The sequence below is a fragment of the Montipora foliosa genome, chromosome 12, assembly GCF_036669935.1.
Source record: "Montipora foliosa isolate CH-2021 chromosome 12, ASM3666993v2, whole genome shotgun sequence".
NCBI lineage: Eukaryota > Metazoa > Cnidaria > Anthozoa > Scleractinia > Acroporidae > Montipora > Montipora foliosa.
The window spans coordinates 7,860,627-7,880,626 of NC_090880.1; the positions used below are offsets into that span (position 1 = coordinate 7,860,627).

At 39.0% G+C, this 20,000-nt stretch overlaps 3 protein-coding genes across 3 annotated transcripts in view; 2 read left to right on the plus strand and 1 right to left on the minus strand.

Annotated features, from left to right (window-relative positions):
* Window positions 1-20,000, plus strand: part of LOC137980243 (putative serine protease K12H4.7) — a 213,620-nt gene that overhangs the window by 93,805 nt on the left and 99,815 nt on the right. The gene's annotated exons all lie outside the window — the stretch shown is intronic.
* Window positions 3,347-14,540, minus strand: LOC137979287 (L-rhamnose-binding lectin CSL1-like). The gene is made up of 4 exons (XM_068826523.1): window positions 14,382-14,540; window positions 8,798-8,885; window positions 7,550-7,685; window positions 3,347-5,083 (listed from the first exon to the last, which is right to left on the minus strand). The coding sequence occupies exons 1-4, from the start codon at window positions 14,420-14,422 to the stop codon at window positions 4,788-4,790; spliced, it is 561 nt and encodes a 186-aa protein (XP_068682624.1). The 5' UTR covers window positions 14,423-14,540; the 3' UTR covers window positions 3,347-4,787.
* Window positions 16,247-20,000, plus strand: part of LOC137980019 (L-rhamnose-binding lectin CSL1-like) — an 18,018-nt gene continuing 14,264 nt past the window's right edge. The window contains exon 1 of the mRNA XM_068827338.1: window positions 16,247-16,379. Coding sequence (XP_068683439.1) covers window positions 16,339-16,379 — 41 coding nt within the window. The 5' untranslated portion in view covers window positions 16,247-16,338. The remainder of the gene's footprint in view (window positions 16,380-20,000) is intronic.

Genomic DNA, 20,000 nt, shown 5'->3' on the forward strand with positions numbered 1-20,000 from the left:
AGCGTTAGCCTTCGGTATCAATAGATATTTTTCAATTTGTTTATATCCAAAACCTTACAATGTCTTCATTAAAGAAATGGAAAATTTTATAAAATGTACCGTAAGATGTATTATTGAGAATGTTTTTGTTCGCACATATTTAAAAAAAACGAGATGCTTCCGTGAAGCATACACTGGGTTGCCTGTGGTACGTGCCACAGAAAATCAGAAGGCACTGAATTGTGTGGTATTGAAATACAGCATTCCAGTCTCTGAAGAATAACAAATAAAAGAGAAGCGAGAAACATTGGCTTCTGGACTGACATGTTGATAATTTTCAAGTTCCCTCACAACTTCTTTTTACCACAAGTGTGCCCTCTGAGCATCTGACAGCTTTCTAATACTAAACTTCACTGAAGTTTTCCCTGTTCAGCGGGGTTAGTGTTAGGATGGGAGACCAAAACAATAAACCCGCCACGAAAAACAGAATCATCTGACCGAAAATACTATTAACGCTAACAAATGCCAACTCAGCAAGGTACAGATTTTGTTAGCTTGCTTTATGCAAAACAAATATTGAAAAAGCAAATATCTATTGATACACAGTTAAGAGAAAGAGCAGAAGGAAGTTTCCGGGACGGTCGATCGAGAATGAAATATTTACGACATGAAAACAACATTAATTTTGAACCGTGAATATCGAATATAAAAAGTTACGAGCAGCGACAAACATTTTGGGAGATTTTTGCTACGTTCAAGTAAATTGCAAAATCGAAAGTGACATGGCCGGAATTCAGCGGGCGCCGTGATTAAGTTCCCGCGGCATGTTTACTCGCCAAACAGTGAAGCATCTGTGTCAAATGATGGCTAGATACCGGGTTTTTGTAAGTTTCTTTTTCTGCCAAGTGTTATAAAGTTTGACAATGAAATGAGCGAAGTCAAAACAAAGATCACAACCGCCCAACTCTTGTTTATGCAAAGTCAAAATTTACTCTCCAAGACGCGTACGACGTTATTTATCACCAGGTAATTCCATCATTTTGGAAATAGCAGCTACTTTATTTTTCATCTGCGTCACAAGTTTTCACTGATTTTGGGGCTCATTTTGTTAAAACTCAAGCACGCTTCCAACAGGCCTGTGAATCCTTCCTGCTTACAGAGCAATACTAAAAAACTTCTCCCATATCACATTTCCACCTTAAGCTCGAAAATTCAATACACAACATGATATTATAATTCACAAAGGCAGAAAATACCACAGAATCCTTTTCCAGCGAAAAATTTATTGAAACAAACAACATATTTGCTCTTAGAGGCGAAAACCTCTTCCTATTTCATTACGTGCGTGAAGACAAGAAACTCAATCGTGTCAAATTACCATGTACTTCAGGTAAATACAGCTCACTTTGATTTCGTCTCGACGGGCGATAGATTGTTGTCGAAGTCCAGTACTCGTCGCTTTTGAGATTCCTGCCTATTTTATCCAACTGACTTTCCATTATTGAGCTCTATAAGGGTATATTTTGTTTAAGGATCCACTAAAACGCCATTCGCGTTACATGACTTTCGACGCCATTGCAGGCTAAGTTAATGATTCTACTGTGTTCACCAGAGAAAGCTACGCAGTTCCACTACCCTCTCGATCCTAAGGAAATACGCACAGAAGGCTCTATGCACAAAGACACCACTTACCAGGGGATTGACAGGCAAGACAACAAAAACAAAAAAAAAAATTAAAAAAAGAAAACAAACAAACTAAACGCAGACCTCGACTGGGTTTGCCATAGGCAACCCAGTAAAAAAAATGGAAATCAAAAAGTTGCTGTTGATGTTGTTTTAGGCTTGACCTTCAAAGAAAATAAAAAGTTTAATTATCACCCTAATACATGCATGCCGCGAGTCTTCGGGAAATCGTTCGGGGTTGTTTTCGAAAGTGGTCTCAATTTTGAAAAGTGACGATGTCAAAACAAAAGAGCTGGTTATGTAGAACACGGGGATTTTCCTGAATAATGCCAGTGGGAATGGGATTTAGAAGCTTGGAAACGGGATTTGGAAAAACTTGGACTGGGAAATGGGATTGGTACCCCCTCTTCCGGACCCTATTTAAAAAGAATTGTCGTTTAAAGCGAGGGATGACACGACAGCCTCTTTCCTTGGAAAACGTTTCTCGTCAGTTTTGAGCAAAACTGAACGCTTTAAGAGGGCAAGGGAGGGGAGGGGAGCTATGTAAGAGAAGGAGAAATTCTCTTTCATCTGTGCCGTAACAGAAGCGACTTGAAATACAGCTCTGTTGCAGCTAGCTCTTTTATAGTGGCGGAGCACCACTGGTAAGAAAATATGGTAACCCGTTTGTGCGAAAAAAATTGGTTTTGGTCACCGTACGACTGTAAGACCGTCCACCCCTCCATTAATGCCAATGTAACCAGTGTCACGTGACCATACGCGAGCTCAAGTTTAGGGAATCAATACTTGTATACCTGTCAATACATCTTTGATATTGGCCGAGTCTGAAAGTACCATAATACTCATAAACATTGTTTCCCGTTTTTGGTAAACGTTTACATTGACTGCTGACCAGGTACAGGGTTTCGATTGGATCGCAGGCTCGAGCTAGGTTAATTTACTGTAAAGAATAATTAAACCAGGAGCTCCGCTTTTAGGTTTCACTAATTCCATATAATATAACCTTCCCAAATACCTTAATTTCCTGCTGAGAGTCAGTGAATTAAACCCCAAACACAAAAATAACAGAATCAGCCTTCAAAGCCTTTGGAAGGCAAAAACTGAACCACCCAACAATTAAAAATATTTTCACTTAAACAGATTAAAAAAGGAGCAAGATAATAGGCAACATTTAAGTTACCCTGCAAGATTTCTAAAATGGTTTGATTAATTGCTGTAGTTAAGACGATGCTTTGAGCGTAATTCTCGTATCTTGTCGAGACCATGGGAGTTTAATCGAGTTGTCCAAAATGCAATAGGCATCTTTAGTTAGTAGCAACTGGTCTAGATATTTCGGAATGTACAAACCCGATGTCTTCTGCCGCGAAGAATGTGTTGAACTTAGAGATTCCTATTTTAGTGACTTAATTGAGTTTATTGTTTTCTCTACTTCTTCCCCTGTTTCCACACCTCAAGGCACCTACTCCCTGCGTTTCGATATGTGACACACACTGACAACTGTGGTTTACTATTAATTACTCATCAGCATTCCATAAGTGTGTTACTATTGGTCACATACATTTTCACCTCCATCGCTATTTATTTCGCTTTGCTGTAATATTTTCTTATTCTCTGGTGTTGCCGTAGATCGGCGAAAGCTAGGATTAAATTTTTCAAAAGCTACTCAAATGCAAGGCCTCACTCGAACAGTTCATTCATTTATTATTTGTCTAAAACAAGCTGCTGAAAGACAACATTAAACGTTTAATTTAAGAGATTTCACGATTGGAGCTATTAGCGAGATTTAGCATCATGTTTAAGTGGTACGCGAAAGGCATAAGTGACCATGATTTCCCCGTCATTTTTGCGTTTGCCGGTTGCCGGTCGCCGTTTCTAGGTTAAGGTAGGGATTTATCCCCCTCTTTTAGATATCTCCATCCACAGGCAGCGTATTCATCGAATTTGCGCGTCCACACGTATCCGAAACGTCTCCTGATTCACTCTAGTATCCACGACTCTTCAAGGAAACAAAGGTAACAGAGCATGTACCATAATGAAATAATATTGCTCTCGGCAGCCATCTTGGGAACCGATTTCACGGTCAGGAACTGGGCTTGACCTTGTTAATTCATCCGTGGATTAAACAAAAGAAAAGTCCGGATTTAGCGTTCACACGGTTCCGGATTCACAGCCGATTAAAAAGTATCCACTCTGGAGAGCGTATTCAAAAGGTTTCGGATTCGCCAGCGAATTCGCCGGATTCGTGTAGACTGAAGGCGTATCCGGAAAGAAAATGTCGCGGATTAAAAAATATCCGGATACATGTGGACGGGGCCTTATACGTGGATTTTTTCTCGTCTTTGTTTTACGTAACATGTTGTTTGTGGTAAGAAGAATCCCAAAAGCATTTTCCGGTAAAACAAGGACAAATTACTAGGGTTTTGACTATAGAGCATTCATAACTCACTAGTTACTGCAATTTAAATTTCTTTATGAACTCGAGTTGAGTCTCTTCTGACTCGCAAAACGTTTTTATCGATCCAAACTTGCATAATTTAACAGGTAAGGATTTTCATTTTATGTATCGTTAAAAAAAAAAAAGGCCGAGATTTTGTTTTTTTTTGTTAACTAAATACTCGAGATTAACAGAGTCCAGTTGCCGTGAGTCTAGCGAAGCTAAACGGTTACAAGCTCACTCCACTTTACGTGAAATGTGAAACCGTTAGCTGACGTTTGTCGTTTCCGAAAATAAGTTTCCGAACTAAATCATTCTCTGAATTGTAAAGTACCATCAATTCACATGTTTTTCCTTTTAGAGATACTAGATTTGTCGTTACGAACACTGATCTTAAATGCAGACGATGTAGAGCTAACATGCTGTAGGTTACATTTATGGCAAGTTGCTAAGGTAAATTGCATTTATGGATATTGTTTGCCCGTACGAGGGACGCATACATTCCTCGAAAGTGGATTAGCCTATTTGCTTATCTTTGATAATATAAGAGACAACAGGAAATTAAACTGTTGGAGGAGAGTGGGGTCGAAAACCGAAAAAAAAAAAAAACACCTGGTCTAGGAGCTAAAATGTTGCAGCTTTCTTTTTCCTAAGACGGTAGTTATCAGCTAGTGCAGGCTAATAAAATGCATTAGTAATCACATGAATATATAACAAACAGGTATTTGTAAGTTCCTCGGCATGGATCTCCGACTCCAAAGAACCCTGAATTAGAATGTAAAGTGCACGCCGTTTGACCTTGACAAATTTCTCGCACTTTGGCAAGGGAGCTTGAGGCCCGGCAGTTTAAATCGTGGATAGATGGATGAGGACATATGGTAGCACCGTCTAATCTACCATAATTTGCTGACAAAATTCTGAATTTTCTTCCGTTCTCGCATCTTATCTCCCTGGAATGACCTTCGCAAACAGTCACTGAGTGATATTCTGTTTAAGAGAAGAAAATTCGTATGTTTAGTAAAATAAATAGGTATTTAGACACTTGAGGCTGTATACAACGGGGGAAATTTTGTAGAATAATAGGGACCTACGGAAACAGGAAGGAAGCTTCAACAAATTGTTGTGACGCTGGAGAAACTTTATATAACCAAATCGTGAAAAGTTAGAGGGATGAGTTCAGAACACAAAAACACCTTAAAATTGGTAGTTCAAGAATTCATAATTCCGATGTAGAGCGATATACGTTGTGGCGAAAACGTTTCGATATACATTGTAGACTTGGCATTTTTTTTCCTAGCGAATCATGTACATGCGATGTTACTCACTCACTTGTCCCCGACTTTGCAGCAAAAGGCTATAAATTAGAACATTGCAAGTAATTGAATGCAACCTTCCTTGTGTCCAATGGAATTTACTTGGGAAGGAGCACAGGGACGACGTGGAATCCAAGACCGGCTTAATAGCAAGAGGCGCTCTACTTCACAGGGCCGTTCCGAAAACCACTTAATGTGAGAACGCCCCCTGTATAAATATTATTATTATTATTATTATTATTATTATTATTATTATTATTATTATTATTATTATTATTATTATTATTATTATTATTCAGTGTATCATGGCATTTTCACGGATTTTTAAAATTGTTTTTGCAAAAAAATTTGCGTATAAGAACCGAAATTCGGTTTCATTAAACGAATTGATAAAAGAAAATTAACCACCATCATAAAGAAATCCGAGATGCATCAGCCCCTCGTTTGAGCGTCAGCCCTTCGCATTTGGCTCAGTGACGAAGGACTAACGATCGAAACAACGCCAACACACAAATCTTTCTTACGATGGTTATTTTTTTCAACTCGTTTTATAAAACCCAATTTCGTGTTGCTCTCAGCTACCGACCGTTGACTGCGAGATGTCCCTTAGTCACGGGAAGCCGCCCACAAATTAAGTCACGCAAGCGACGTGAAAAGCCGAGGGGAGAACGGTTCCCTTGCGTGACTTAGCAGGCGGCTCGACCTACTTAGAAGAGACTGCTAGCAGTCTACCACCGACGGAAGTACCTCAGCTTGTTTAGAAACCAACCCCTCCTCGTTCAAGATATCTGATTCAATATTAAGGCATTTCAATCGGCTTTGTAGACCTTTGCATATATGGCGCCTAAATTTGAATAACAGTACTTTGTACATCCTTGGCCTCGTAATTACGTTTCTAGACAGAGGATTTTTCGCATGAATGTGAGGCTTAGGATGTACATTGCCATTTATGCAAAAAGGGTCTATTGGTAATGATTCATGGAGAAGAACGATGCGTTCTAAATGCTAGCTGCAGGAAATCGCAAAAATCTCGAGCATACTTTGGAATTAGTAGTTACGTAATGCATCACGAGTACATATTAATTTCGAGGTGTACAAGCCCGCAGAAAACGCTAGGAATTCTCAGTGGTGAGCTGGTCCCATTGATTTGTCAGACGGATGGATGGAAACAGGTAATACCGAAGCATCATGCATAACTTGATGTATCAAGCCTTTGGTTACAGATAAATTAAAGCTGCATTGCAGGTCATAAGTGGTCCATGGGACACTTGTCAAACAACTACGCAAACCAACTAAATGCTCATTTAATAGCTGTATTCCTTTAAACTGAATCTTTTACTCTTAAATAATGACACCCTTTCCTCCTCACCTTCCCTCCCTCACCCCCCCGCCCCGTTTCGTTTGCGTTCCTGTCGCCGTAGTAGACCTTAAAGTCTATTATGGTGACAAGGACGCAAACGAAACGTCTCTTCAAAATGTGTACTTTGCACAATTCTAAGTCTTTCGCGGTTATTTTATCTCGTTCATTCAAAACTGAATCTAGACGAGCAGTTAAAAAGTAAAAATATCGAATGAAAGATTCGCATTTGTATGCTCACGCTGTCGTTAAAACCTAAAATTTGGGGATTTCACGTTATTGTTATCCAGAGTACAGCAATAAAGTGCATGCCGCACGTGCGGCACAATTCTTTTTCCTCCTTTAACCGATGTTATTCTTGTTTTGTGGTTTTGTCGTAGCCTAAAAACCCAGCCAAACGCTCACAACATTTCAACGCAACATTTTGCAACATTGCTGTATGATGTTGCGACATGTGTTAAACGGGCTGGCCAAACGCATGCAATATTTTCATCATTTTCAACGCAGCATGTCAAAGTTCATGTGCCCCAGGAATCTGGCGCTGAGACGTCGTGGTTTGGCCAGTGGCTTAGGTATGTCGACTAACTCAGATAGGACACTGGCCTACAGTCAGTCAGGCAAAAAAGGGATGACGCTTGACATGCCAATCTGGATTATCTTGAAGACTCGGCCTGATTTATTGACTGGCTGCCGAAGAAATTAACAATATTGTCGGCTTCTGACCATCTCAAATGTTGAGTGCATTCGTAAAAGATTTTTTTTTAACCGGGATTTTTCACTCACCGTTGTCCACAGCTGGATGGCCTGCAATTTGAACCCACTGTTGCCCGTCACAGTATTGCAATCGCATTCCCTCCATGCGTAACAAACCCTTGATATGAGCGGTGCAATTTGCGGCAACCTCTTTCACATGAACATTCTGTGCGCAAAATAATTTTAATTAGACCATGAGTGACATTGTTTACGAGCTTTTTGTTTTAGTCGGGTGGATAAACTAAACCAATCACATTAGGCAATGAAAATAAAACGAGCCAATCACTGCGTAAAGCGAATTTGGGCAGCCAGCACTATGCGCGGGAAAAAAAACGTGTGAGCAACTAGTTGAGAAAGTTACACAAGATTCCATAGCCAATCAACAAGAGTAAAAACCCAAGGGCAAAAAATCATGAAGCTTAACAAAGCGCTAAGCGACTGATTACGAAATCTTTAAAAGGCGGGTGATAGAACATTTTACTTTGGGGAGGGAGTGCTAAGTACCGTACGTCAATTGGGTTCATGGTGTTTTTCGCCCGTAATTCATTTTTCCAACAAGCTTATTTCGAATTGAAAAAAGTGTGCGCGATCCCTGTGTTGGTGAAATGACTTGAAGGCGAAATGACCAGATACCGTCACTGCGTGTAATTGTTTATACCATAACAGACCACTTTCATAAATGGCTACCAACTTTACATTCTTTTCTATTTATGTTAATTAGACCTACTAGCCTCGTTTTGAAAGAAGTATTCTTTTGAAATTTGCTCGTCGTAGCGAGAATAGTAGGGCTTATTAGCATTAAATTAAAAGAATAATTTATTTGGCTGCCATTATGAAAGAGGTCTATAACATGTTAAGATTCATGTCTGCCATTATTTTATGCGCACGTAACGTAAAGGGAGACATGTTGCATATACTGTAAAATACCAGGTCTAGGCCCCAAATTTGCCATTGGAAGTTTGAATGTCCTTTTGAAATTCACTTCCTTACTGTCGCAGTTTATCCAACTTTGATTCTACAACTATCTGAACTACTTGTTCACACTCCCACTGTCACCCAAGCATAGGATTAGCGTCTGTTGTAACACCAAAATTTGTGCGAGAGAGTGAAAGTTGAAGTCCAAGCTAGCCATTAGCTCGAATAGCTCGTTGTCTTTGACGTCACTAAAAAATTTGAGAAGTGGCAAGTCTGGGGTTCGAGTAAACTTGCCTTGTTTTGTTCAGTGACAAGCTCTTTCAGAACATCATCAACAGAAGAGGTGGAAAAATAAAAAAGTACCTTAGAATCAGCAATGAGGTCTCCAATCGAGATATACACGGGATCAGCTTGATACGAATGATGCGTTGACCCGCAAACAGAATAAGAGCTGTTTGGAAATGAGAAGAAAATAAGAAAACAAAGTATAGAATTGTATCCATGCGATGAAATGTCTAACAATAGAAAATGGACCCACAAGCTTTGCGTAATATTAGATTCAACTTTACTGCATTGTTCTGTACACCCACATGGCGCCGTGACATCAGATATAAACCATCAATACGGTAAGTTCAACTAAATATATAAACAGTTTGGTGGCTCGTAATTTTGATGTAACAAAAAAAGTGGACCCGATGGATATCTTGCATTGCGCAACCGTTGGTCGAACCATCGTTAGAGAGATTTGACATCACGTTTTCCTGAAACGACGAAGGACGAACGTTTGGCTACTGCTTGTCAAAATTCTGTTATTATAACAATGTTCTCTCGATCTCTTTGTGAGAGTTGCACGATATCTGTAGATAAGGGGCAAAAATGAAATAAAATCAAATTGGAATTCCATTTTATTTGACTTTTTTTGGCAAAACGTAAATTTCAGCCAAGCGTTTGAGATTTCATTTTTATTTTGCTTTCCCATCTTGCCCTCCTCGTCATGGATAAATGCTTTCAGTTTTAAAACATATTCACGCATAGTAAGTCTAAAGCAACTACGACGGCCAAGGCAATGGCGACGCGAATATTATTGGTAAAAAGAGAAAAAATAGTCCTGCATCACGTGCGGCACGCATTTTATTGCATTTCTTTGCTGAACTATGCAAAACAAGAACGTGAAAAAAAAAAAAAAAAAAGAAAAAAAAAAGAAAAACTTTAGGATTTAGCGACAATGGAACTGTTCATTTTCTCTTACTTTAAAACCGTTTGTACAAATAAGTCATATAGTTTGCTCGTAAAGATGGTTGCAACCAATCTCTAGAGCCCCATATAAGAATGATCCAATGTACAATAGGCCACTTCGGAAAATACCATGATACCTCTTTGTTTGCCTCCCCCAAACTTTGCATAACCATTGTCTCAAGAGAAAATGGAAACAATGCTTAAAGCACCCAAACATTATTTAAGTGTTGGAGCAGATCGTGTTTGAGGTTCGTCCTTTTTTGGTTGCATTGCCGTAGTTTGCCGATTTTTGTACCAAGCCAACCTGGCGTGTTTCAATGAAATACATAAGAATGTGAATGATCTTGTTTTCAGAGATAAAGTGGAATAAAGTACATCAGTAAAACTCTTCTTTGACGTTATTTTTATGGATTCTAATTTTAGCATAATTCCTATTCGCTGGCTATTGACAGTTGACTCTAAAATGGCTTTTTTCCTTTTCCATTCGCTCACTGAGGGTGTGCTTCTTTTCTTTTAAGACTCATTAGGTTCAAGAAAAAATTATTGTCAAACTGGTGAATCAAATCGGAGGTTTACAAAGTAAATTTCACTGGAAAAACCGATGTCGCACTCATCGCTTACTGATTCATATCGGTTTTTAGCGTAAAATTTACCGTGGAATTCACTAGTTAGGCAATGAATTTTTCCATAGAAGAAAGCAAAGAAAATGATTTAATTATTAAAGCAGCAACTGGAAACATCAAAACGCAGACAATTCGAAACCTCTTATTTTCAGAGACCGTACAGGCAGTAAGACTAAATAACCAGGGAGCTCCGCTTTTAGGCTTGGCTAAATTTATATATTAGTTCCTTTGTTCGTCCACTCGTAATAGTTCACTTCGGAAAATACCATAATACTCTTTGTTGGTCCTCGAATATTTTGCTTATACAAACTTCTGAAAACACAAGCTAGTGACATTTCCCCCTAATTTTACGAGAACTTATTGCGAATACGTGTTTATAACATAAGGGCAAAAATTTCTTGTCACTGTCGAGGCACAACGAAAACCAGCTGGGTTTGTTGGGTTTTGTTCGCTCGCATTTTAGAGGAAAACAAACAAACAAATCAAATCTTTCTTTATTTCCAAAAGGGTACAGATTAATTCCCGTTGACAATAAAAATTCGATTCTTATTCCTGAACAAAGAAAGAACTGATTAAACCAACTTTTAATTAAAAATACGCATCCACTTTAAATAACGCATCCGTAAAAGTAACAGACGGCTTAGTGCCCAAGGAAAGAATTTATGTGCTAAGTATGTGCTATTACCAGGGGCACCCAACGACCAATTTGTTGTAAAATGTATTATCATACCGAATGAGACTGTGTTTTCCCTCCCTTGACTGCTGTCTGAATATATTTAGAAATATAGGAATCGAGCCCCAGGAAACACCTAAGTTTTTATTATCATACCCCAGTTAATGAAAATAAATGTTATTAAGGCATTTTCAGGTGTTTTTCAGTGTTGCTGGGAAAACATTATCTGTTCCTTTTTCCCAGCAAGACACACAAGAAATTTCCCAGCCAGCTAGATAAAATTTATTTCCCAGCCAGGAATTCCGCGCACTTTCAAATCCCTCGATCCAAAAGGACCGAACAAAATTGACAAAACCGGGACAAAACAGGTTTTTTTCCGCAAGCGCAATCACTCTGACCAGCCGTCGTATGTTTGTGACTACTCTCTGGGAGAGGGAAGGGGTTCTATTTTTTTTTTTTTTTTTTTTTTTTTTTTTAGTCGTCCTCAGTCTTCAGAGTTTCTACAGCGAGCTCGGATTCAAATGCTAGAAAAAGTCAGTAATTCCCAGGCAAAACCTCTATCAATAACAAAATTTCCCAGCCAGCTCATCGAAACTCCTGTATTTTTGCCAGCCAGCAAGATTCCTCTGGGGAACAGATAATGTGAGGAACAGATTCGTTGGGTGCCCCTGTATTACTAGTATTCTGTTTTGTCGTTGTCGTTCTCTTTCGCTCAGTCCTTCCTGTTCTAGACATATAGGTCCTCCATGCAGGCATCATGTAACCCTATCAGAGCATCTACAGATATGCCAAAAATTGCAATACAGAGAAAAAAGCAGCTCTAAGCAAATTAAAAATAAATATTCAGCTTTAAGTTTACATCCCGCCGATGCTTGACTTGAATCACTGCGTAGCCACCAGTGTGGACCACAGATATCATGATATGTCAAACTGCATAGAAACCAGCGAAAAATGCAGAAAGAAAACATCTTCCAAACCGTTTTCCACCTGAACACGAAAAAGCGTTGACCGTGTAAGAACTTTCGTTTATATATAGTATGGCCGTGTAGCCGCGTCGAGCCACAGAAAGCGCGCGAAAAATGAAGCCTCGCTTATTGAACGGTTCAGGGGCCCGTTTCTCGAAAGTCCCGAAACTTTACGGGCCATTTTCGGGTGTCACATTTCCCTCTGTATCTCAAGAACGGAGAGAATTTAAGTCGCCAACCTTCACAGATATGTTTCTTTTATTTGGCTTGAAAACATGTTAAAAGATCGGCTTTCCAAAATAAGCTGTTGGCAGTTTTACAAATGGCTTTTCGGGCCCGAAACGTTTTCGGGACTTTCGAGAAACAGGCTCCGGGCGAATTAACCTGGGTTGAGCCTGCAATCCAATCGAAAACCAGTACCTGGTCAGCGGTCAACTTAAAAAAAAAAAAAAAAACAGCCGACCTCGGTGAGCTTTAAACTTCAGCCCGCGATATGGTTACATGATGCTGATCAGTGGATTCCTTGTTTAACAGGTGTCAATTAATCAAAAGATGGAGGTCCAATATCAAGGATGTATGCTGTAAACTAGCATGATACTGGTCACATTGGCATACATGGAGGGGTGGAGGTACGGACGTTCATGACGTCATAGCTATAAAACCAAAGTTTCTCGCATCGATGGGTTACCATATTTTCTCAACTGTGACGCTATGAAACCAATCGTATCAGTTTATTTTTAAGATACTTCACCCATATTGTTCGAGGAAAACGAAATGGTCTAACCGCGAGAAACTTACGATATTGCAAAGTTATATTTTGAGATGACGTTTTCGCCGACCGTCTGACGACGCAAACAAGACGGAATAACCGCAAAATACTTATGCTAGCTGAAAGTTAGTGAAATACTCAACTGAACCTCTTTTACACACGCAATTGGCACTCGCACTCCGAAATAGCGGCACGGTGCCAGTATTAGGCAAAGTTTGGGATCAGCTGCTACATCACCCAAATTTTGCAACGACAACAGCGACAGCAACGAGAACGTCACAAATTTGCATATTTAGTGGGCAAAAACAATAACTTAGCACGCCCTGCATCTGCGTTTTTCAATTCCATTTATTTGCCGTCGTCTGCAAAACCACAATGTAAAATAGCCAAATTTGAGGTTTTATGAAGAATGAGAATATTTTTTTTATTTTCTTCCAATTAAAATAAGTGCCTTTCCGACCGGTGCCTACCAAGCTTTTGTCATAAAGTGATTACAACAATGAGAATTTTTATAGTGAAATGACGTTCTCGATTCCGTCGCCGTCATGGTTGCTTAAGTTAAGCACAGATGCTTAATATGCCTTCTCTATGCTGTGTTTTATTGACACACGAAGAATTTACCCTTGTTATACCCGAAAAACAGATTGACCTTACGTTACCGAAATTTCGGAGTGCCTGCCAGATTTTTGTGCTAGTGTGAAGTGGCCTTTACCATCGGCTTTACATGGAACGGCAAATGCATGGCAAGCGACAAGCTGTTTCTCTCATACTTAAGTATGACAAGTCAGTCGTGAAAACGTGTCTATATCTTTAAGGAAGTAATTGCTCAATAGGGCCTTTTATACGAGAGAAGATAAGCCGTGGCTTACTCTGGCCGCTGCTTACATAAGACCCGAACACCCCGTATAAATGGTACAAAATCTACGTTCACAGCTTTCTCAAGCCGCGGCTTATCCTGACCTGGGAGTTTATACTCGTATAAGTGGCCAGAGTAGGCCGCGGCTTATTCTCTCTCGTACAAACGGCCCTAATATGGATATTAAAGTCAAACAAGTTTCTTATCTTTTTGGAAAAACGCAAATTTCAGCCTATAACTTTTGCTCTTTGCCGTAAATGCCTATCTAAATCTTTCTCTTGCTTATAAAGTCTACAACGAGAAGAATCATCTAATCATTACACATCGGATATCGCGGGAAAGACCATATGGGACGTTTAGAAAAATGGAGCGCTTTTTAGTCATCGCAGTCCACAATCATTTTTATTTTTTTTTACCCTGAAAACAAGTTCAAAAACCAGCCTATCAAAGCAAGTGGATGGCAGTTGTACCCGAAGAGTTTTTTGGAAATTTCGAGAAACGGGCCCCATTCCGTGACATTTTGTAAGTGACAGGTTTAGCAGAATCGAGCTTTTTTATTTGTTCGCGCAGGTTTTGGCGACTTCTGTTCGGCAGAATTATAAGCTTAATCTACCAAAAAAAAAAAAAAGAAAGAAAGAATTGTTACTCAGGAAACGTACGCAATGATCTTGTCTCCAGCAATTCTCGTCAATCATTTCATTTGTTTATCAGTTTATTTTCAGTTATTATAGTTAATTGTAAAATGATAGTTAAGCTCAATTTATAGCCACGGCTAGCTTGTCATAAGGTAAATAACTGAGGTATTAAGAATAAAAATATACTTACTGAATACTCGCGAGAACGAAAAGCGATATCGCCAGATACATTTTTCTTAGGAGGTCAAATCGACTAACAGTGATGTTCGCAGCGAATGAGCTCTTTTAAAGCACCACAATCGGGAAAAATATTTCAATTCACTATGTTCTTAAATCCCAAAATACATCTTGATTACGCCCCAAAATATTGCTTAATCATTGTTTGCAATTTCTCCTGGGACATGAATTTGTCGAAAAGACAATGCTAATCCACAGACAAAAGCGCACGTTACCGTTAACTTTCTGATTTTGCCATGAGGGTTTCGCTTGAAAGCATTTAAGGACCAATTAATTATAGTGTAAGACGTTTGTTCAGAAAACGATTTTTTATTCCCTTGTCGAACAATTTTTTTTTTAAATTACAAATGACAAGTAAATCCCTTTTTATTGAGATACGCCTAGCAGTGAAATTACTAACGGTTATTTGGGGAGTGAAATCAATAAAATTATTGCGAATGGGGAACAAGGAAAAAAAAAATGGAAAACTTGATCAATATTTAATTGACGTACACGCTTTCCACTCGCTTCATTTACTGACGTAAATGGAATCAATGATCTCAACTATTTTTAGCCCCAATTTGGTTACTAATAAGGCTTAACACCAAATAAAGGAAGATGACTGATAATTAACCCAGAAATTTGAATATTGAAATCAAGTATTCCCTAATTGGTAATTTATTATCTATGGCCGAGCATTTGAAAATAGTGGCAGTAGTTTGGCAAACCATTTAATCACTCATGGAATAGGAAATGACAAAGCGTTTCATTCATTTAAAATTAGCAAGTTTAGAAAGTCCGAAGAAAAACATATATATAATTTTTTATTGAGCTTACCTCGGAAGTGAGGAAGTATAGGCGATTATTGAAAATTGCTTTGGTTGCAATGGTCATCCGTATGTGGAAAACAGGAAAGACACCAACATGAAATAAAAATACAGTAGCCTCTGGCTGAAATTCAATTTCTCAAAATTACAAAAGCGAGCGCTGAAACAATCACGTCCTGGTACTTCATTTTATAATATTTATTTACAGGTTCTTAAAAGCCTGTTTGGGGTAGAAACGGAGTCATTTGGGTATTTGTATTCCCCTCCATAGAAATACCTCGTCTCAGGTCTCAATAATAGGGCCTATATCGCGATCCACTCCAGTGCACTTTGCAGACACTCGTGCTCAATCCGCTAAACTGCTCGTCTAGACCAACGTCGCGCATGCTTCTCTGTCGGAGAGTATTTTGTTTTTTGTTTTCATTGTGCGCGACCCATGACTCTTCGATAGCTGCTATATTCAAGCATTGACAGTTTCAAACACTAGTAATTTGGGCCGGAAATACTTTGGAAAGAATTTAACCAATTCATAGTCAGTGTTTAGTACATCTGTAAAAAACTAAGAACAACAGTTGAGATCATTGATTGCATTTACGTCAGGAAATGCGTGTACGTCAATTGAATATTGATCAAGTTTTCCTTTTTTTTTCCTTGTTCCACATTCGTAATAATTTTAATGATTTCACTCCCCAAATAACCGTTAGTAATTTCACTGCTAGGCGTATCTCAATAAAAAGGGATTTACTTGTCATTTGTAATTTAAAAAAAAAAATGTTCGACAAGGGAATAAAAATCGTTTTCTGAACAAACGTCTTAAACTATAATTAATTGGTCCTTAAATGCTTTCAAGCGAAACCCTCATGGCAAAATCAGAAAGTTAACGGTAACTTGAGCTTTTGTCTGTGGATTAGCATTGTCTTTTCGACAACTTCATGTCCCAGGAGAAATTGCAAACAATGATTAAGCAATATTTTGGGGCGTAATCAAGATGTATTATGGGATTTGAGAACATAGTAAATTGAAATATTTTTCCCGATTGTGGTGCTTTAAAAGAGCTCATTCGCTGCGAACATCACTGTTAGTCGATTTGACCTCCTAAGAAAAATGTATCTGGCGATATCGCTTTTCGTTCTCACGAGTATTCAGTAAGTACATTTTTATTCTTAATACCTCAGTTATTTACCTTATGACAAGCTAGCCGTGGCTATAAATTGAGCTTAACTATCATTTTACAATTAACTATAATAATTGATAAATAAACTGATAAACAAATGAAATGATTGACGAGAATTGCTGGAGACAAGATCATTGCGTACGTTTCCTGAGTAACAATTCTTTCTTTCTTTTTTTTTTTTTGGTAGATTAAGCTTATAATTCTGCCGAACAGAAGTCGCCAAAACCTGCGCGAACAAATAAAAAAGCTCGATTCTGCTAAACCTGTCACTTACAAAATGTCACGGAATGGGGCCCGTTTCTCGAAATTTCCAAAAAACTCTTCGGGTACAACTGCCATCCACTTGCTTTGATAGGCTGGTTTTTGAACTTGTTTTCAGGGTAAAAAAAAATAAAAATGATTGTGGACTGCGATGACTAAAAAGCGCTCCATTTTTCTAAACGTCCCATATGGTCTTTCCCGCGATATCCGATGTGTAATGATTAGATGATTCTTCTCGTTGTAGACTTTATAAGCAAGAGAAAGATTTAGATAGGCATTTACGGCAAAGAGCAAAAGTTATAGGCTGAAATTTGCGTTTTTCCAAAAAGATAAGAAACTTGTTTGACTTTAATATCCATATTAGGGCCGTTTGTACGAGAGAGAATAAGCCGCGGCCTACTCTGGCCACTTATACGAGTATAAACTCCCAGGTCAGGATAAGCCGCGGCTTGAGAAAGCTGTGAACGTAGATTTTGTACCATTTATACGGGGTGTTCGGGTCTTATGTAAGCAGCGGCCAGAGTAAGCCACGGCTTATCTTCTCTCGTATAAAAGGCCCTATTGAGCAATTACTTCCTTAAAGATATAGACACGTTTTCACGACTGACTTGTCATACTTAAGTATGAGAGAAACAGCTTGTCGCTTGCCATGCATTTGCCGTTCCATGTAAAGCCGATGGTAAAGGCCACTTCACACTAGCACAAAAATCTGGCAGGCACTCCGAAATTTCGGTAACGTAAGGTCAATCTGTTTTTCGGGTATAGCAAGGGTAAATTCTTCGTGTGTCAATAAAACACAGCATAGAGAAGGCATATTAAGCATCTGTGCTTAACTTAAGCAACCATGACGGCGACGGAATCGAGAACGTCATTTCACTATAAAAATTCTCATTGTTGTAATCACTTTATGACAAAAGCTTGGTAGGCACCGGTCGGAAAGGCACTTATTTTAATTGGAAGAAAATAAAAAAAATATTCTCATTCTTCATAAAACCTCAAATTTGGCTATTTTACATTGTGGTTTTGCAGACGACGGCAAATAAATGGAATTGAAAAACGCAGATGCAGGGCGTGCTAAGTTATTGTTTTTGCCCACTAAATATGCAAATTTGTGACGTTCTCGTTGCTGTCGCTGTTGTCGTTGCAAAATTTGGGTGATGTAGCAGCTGATCCCAAAATTTGCCTAATATTGGCACCGTGCCGCTATTTCGGAGTGCGAGTGCCAATTGCGTGTGTAAAAGAGGTTCAGTTGAGTATTTCACTAACTTTCAGCTAGCATAAGTATTTTGCGGTTATTCCGTCTTGTTTGCGTCGTCAGACGGTCGGCGAAAACGTCATCTCAAAATATAACTTTGCAATATCGTAAGTTTCTCGCGGTTAGACCATTTCGTTTTCCTCGAACAATATGGGTGAAGCATCTTAAAAATAAACTGATACGATTGGTTTCATAGCGTCACAGTTGAGAAAATATGGTAACCCATCGATGCGAGAAACTTTGGTTTTATAGCTATGACGTCATGAACGTCCGAACCTCCACCCCTCCATGTATGCCAATGTGACCAGTATCATGCTAGTTTACAGCATACATCCTTGATATTGGACATCCATCTTTTGATTAATTGACACCTGTAAAACAAGGTATCCACTGATCAGCATCACGTGACCATATCGCGGGCTCAAGTTTAAAGCTCACTGAGGTCAGCTGTTTTTTTTTTTAAGTTAACCGCTGACCAGGTACTGGTTTTCGATTGGATTGCAGGCTCAACCCATGTTAACTCACCTGGAGCCTGTTTCTCGAAAGTCCCGAAAACGTTTCGGGCCCGAAAAGCCATTTGTAAAACTGCCAACAGCTTATTTTGGAAAGCCGATCTTTTAACATGTTTTCAAGCCAAATAAAAGAAACATATCTGTGAAGGTTGGCGACTTAAATTCTCTCCGTTCTTGAGATACAGAGGGAAATGTGACACCCGAAAATGGCCCGTAAAGTTTCGGGACTTTCGAGAAACGGGCCCCTGAACCGTTCAGTAAGCGAGGCTTCATTTTTCGCGCGCTTTCTGTGGCTCGACTCGGCTACACGGCCATACTATATATAAACGAAAGTTCTTACACAGTCAACGCTTTTTCGTGTTCAGGTGGAAAACGGTTTGGAAGATGTTTTCTTTCTGCATTTTTCGCTGGTTTCTATGCAGTTTGACATATCATGATATCTGTGGTCCACACTGGTGGCTACGCAGTGATTCAAGTCAAGCATCGGCGGGATGTAAACTTAAAGCTGAACGTTTATTTTTAATTTGCTTAGAGCTGCTTTTTTCTCTGTATTGCAATTTTTGGCATATCTGTAGAAGCTCTGATAGGGTTATATGATGCCTGCATGGAGGACCTATGTCTAGAACAGGAAGAACTGAGCGAAAGAGAACAACAACGACAAAACAGAATACTAGTAATAGCTCATACTTAGCACATAAATTCTTTCCTTGGGCACTAAACCGTTTGTTACTTTTACGGATGCGTTATTTAAAGTGGATGCGTATTTTTAATTAAAAGTTGGTTTAATCAGTTCTTTCTTTGTTCAGGAATGAGAATCGAATTTTTATTGTCAACTGGAATTAATCTGTACTCTTTTGGACATAAAGAAATAGTTGGTTTGTTTGTTTTCTGGACAGATAATGAACTCGTCGTCACGGGATACAATCTCTTTCGTAGAGATCGGAAAACGGCTCACGGTGGCGGGATTATTATTTACACTCACAACTCACTTTCTGCTGAAAGAAGGAGTGACCTAGAATCAGAGCTGATTGAGCAAATCAGTATAGAATTCAAGCAATTCAAATGTGCTCCGATACTACTTTCTTGCTTCTATCGTGCCCCAGACTCTACTGTCTCTTTCTTCGATAGCCTCGCAAATATTGTGGACTCTATTGTCGCTGAAAACAAAGAAGTTCACATCGTTGGCGATTTTAACGTTGATGTGATCAAGAAATCTACAAGTGAATCAAAGCAAATACTTCATTTAATGGAAAATCAAAGTCTTCAGCAAATGGTTATAACTCCAACTCGCATCACAGAAAATTCTAGTACTCTTATTGATCACCATTATTGCTCTCATCCTGAGCACGTCTTAAGTATAACATCACCATCATTTGGACTCAGCGATCACAATCCTACTATTTTGGTTCGCAAACAAAATGCAAATTTGAAATCCACCAAGAAAGCGCACCTCACTGTCACATACCGCCCTTTAAAAAAATTGAATGCTGATAGCCTCATTAAAGATTTAAATGAAGTACCTTGGACCGTCCTTGACACCTTTGACAATGACCCAGATGAAATG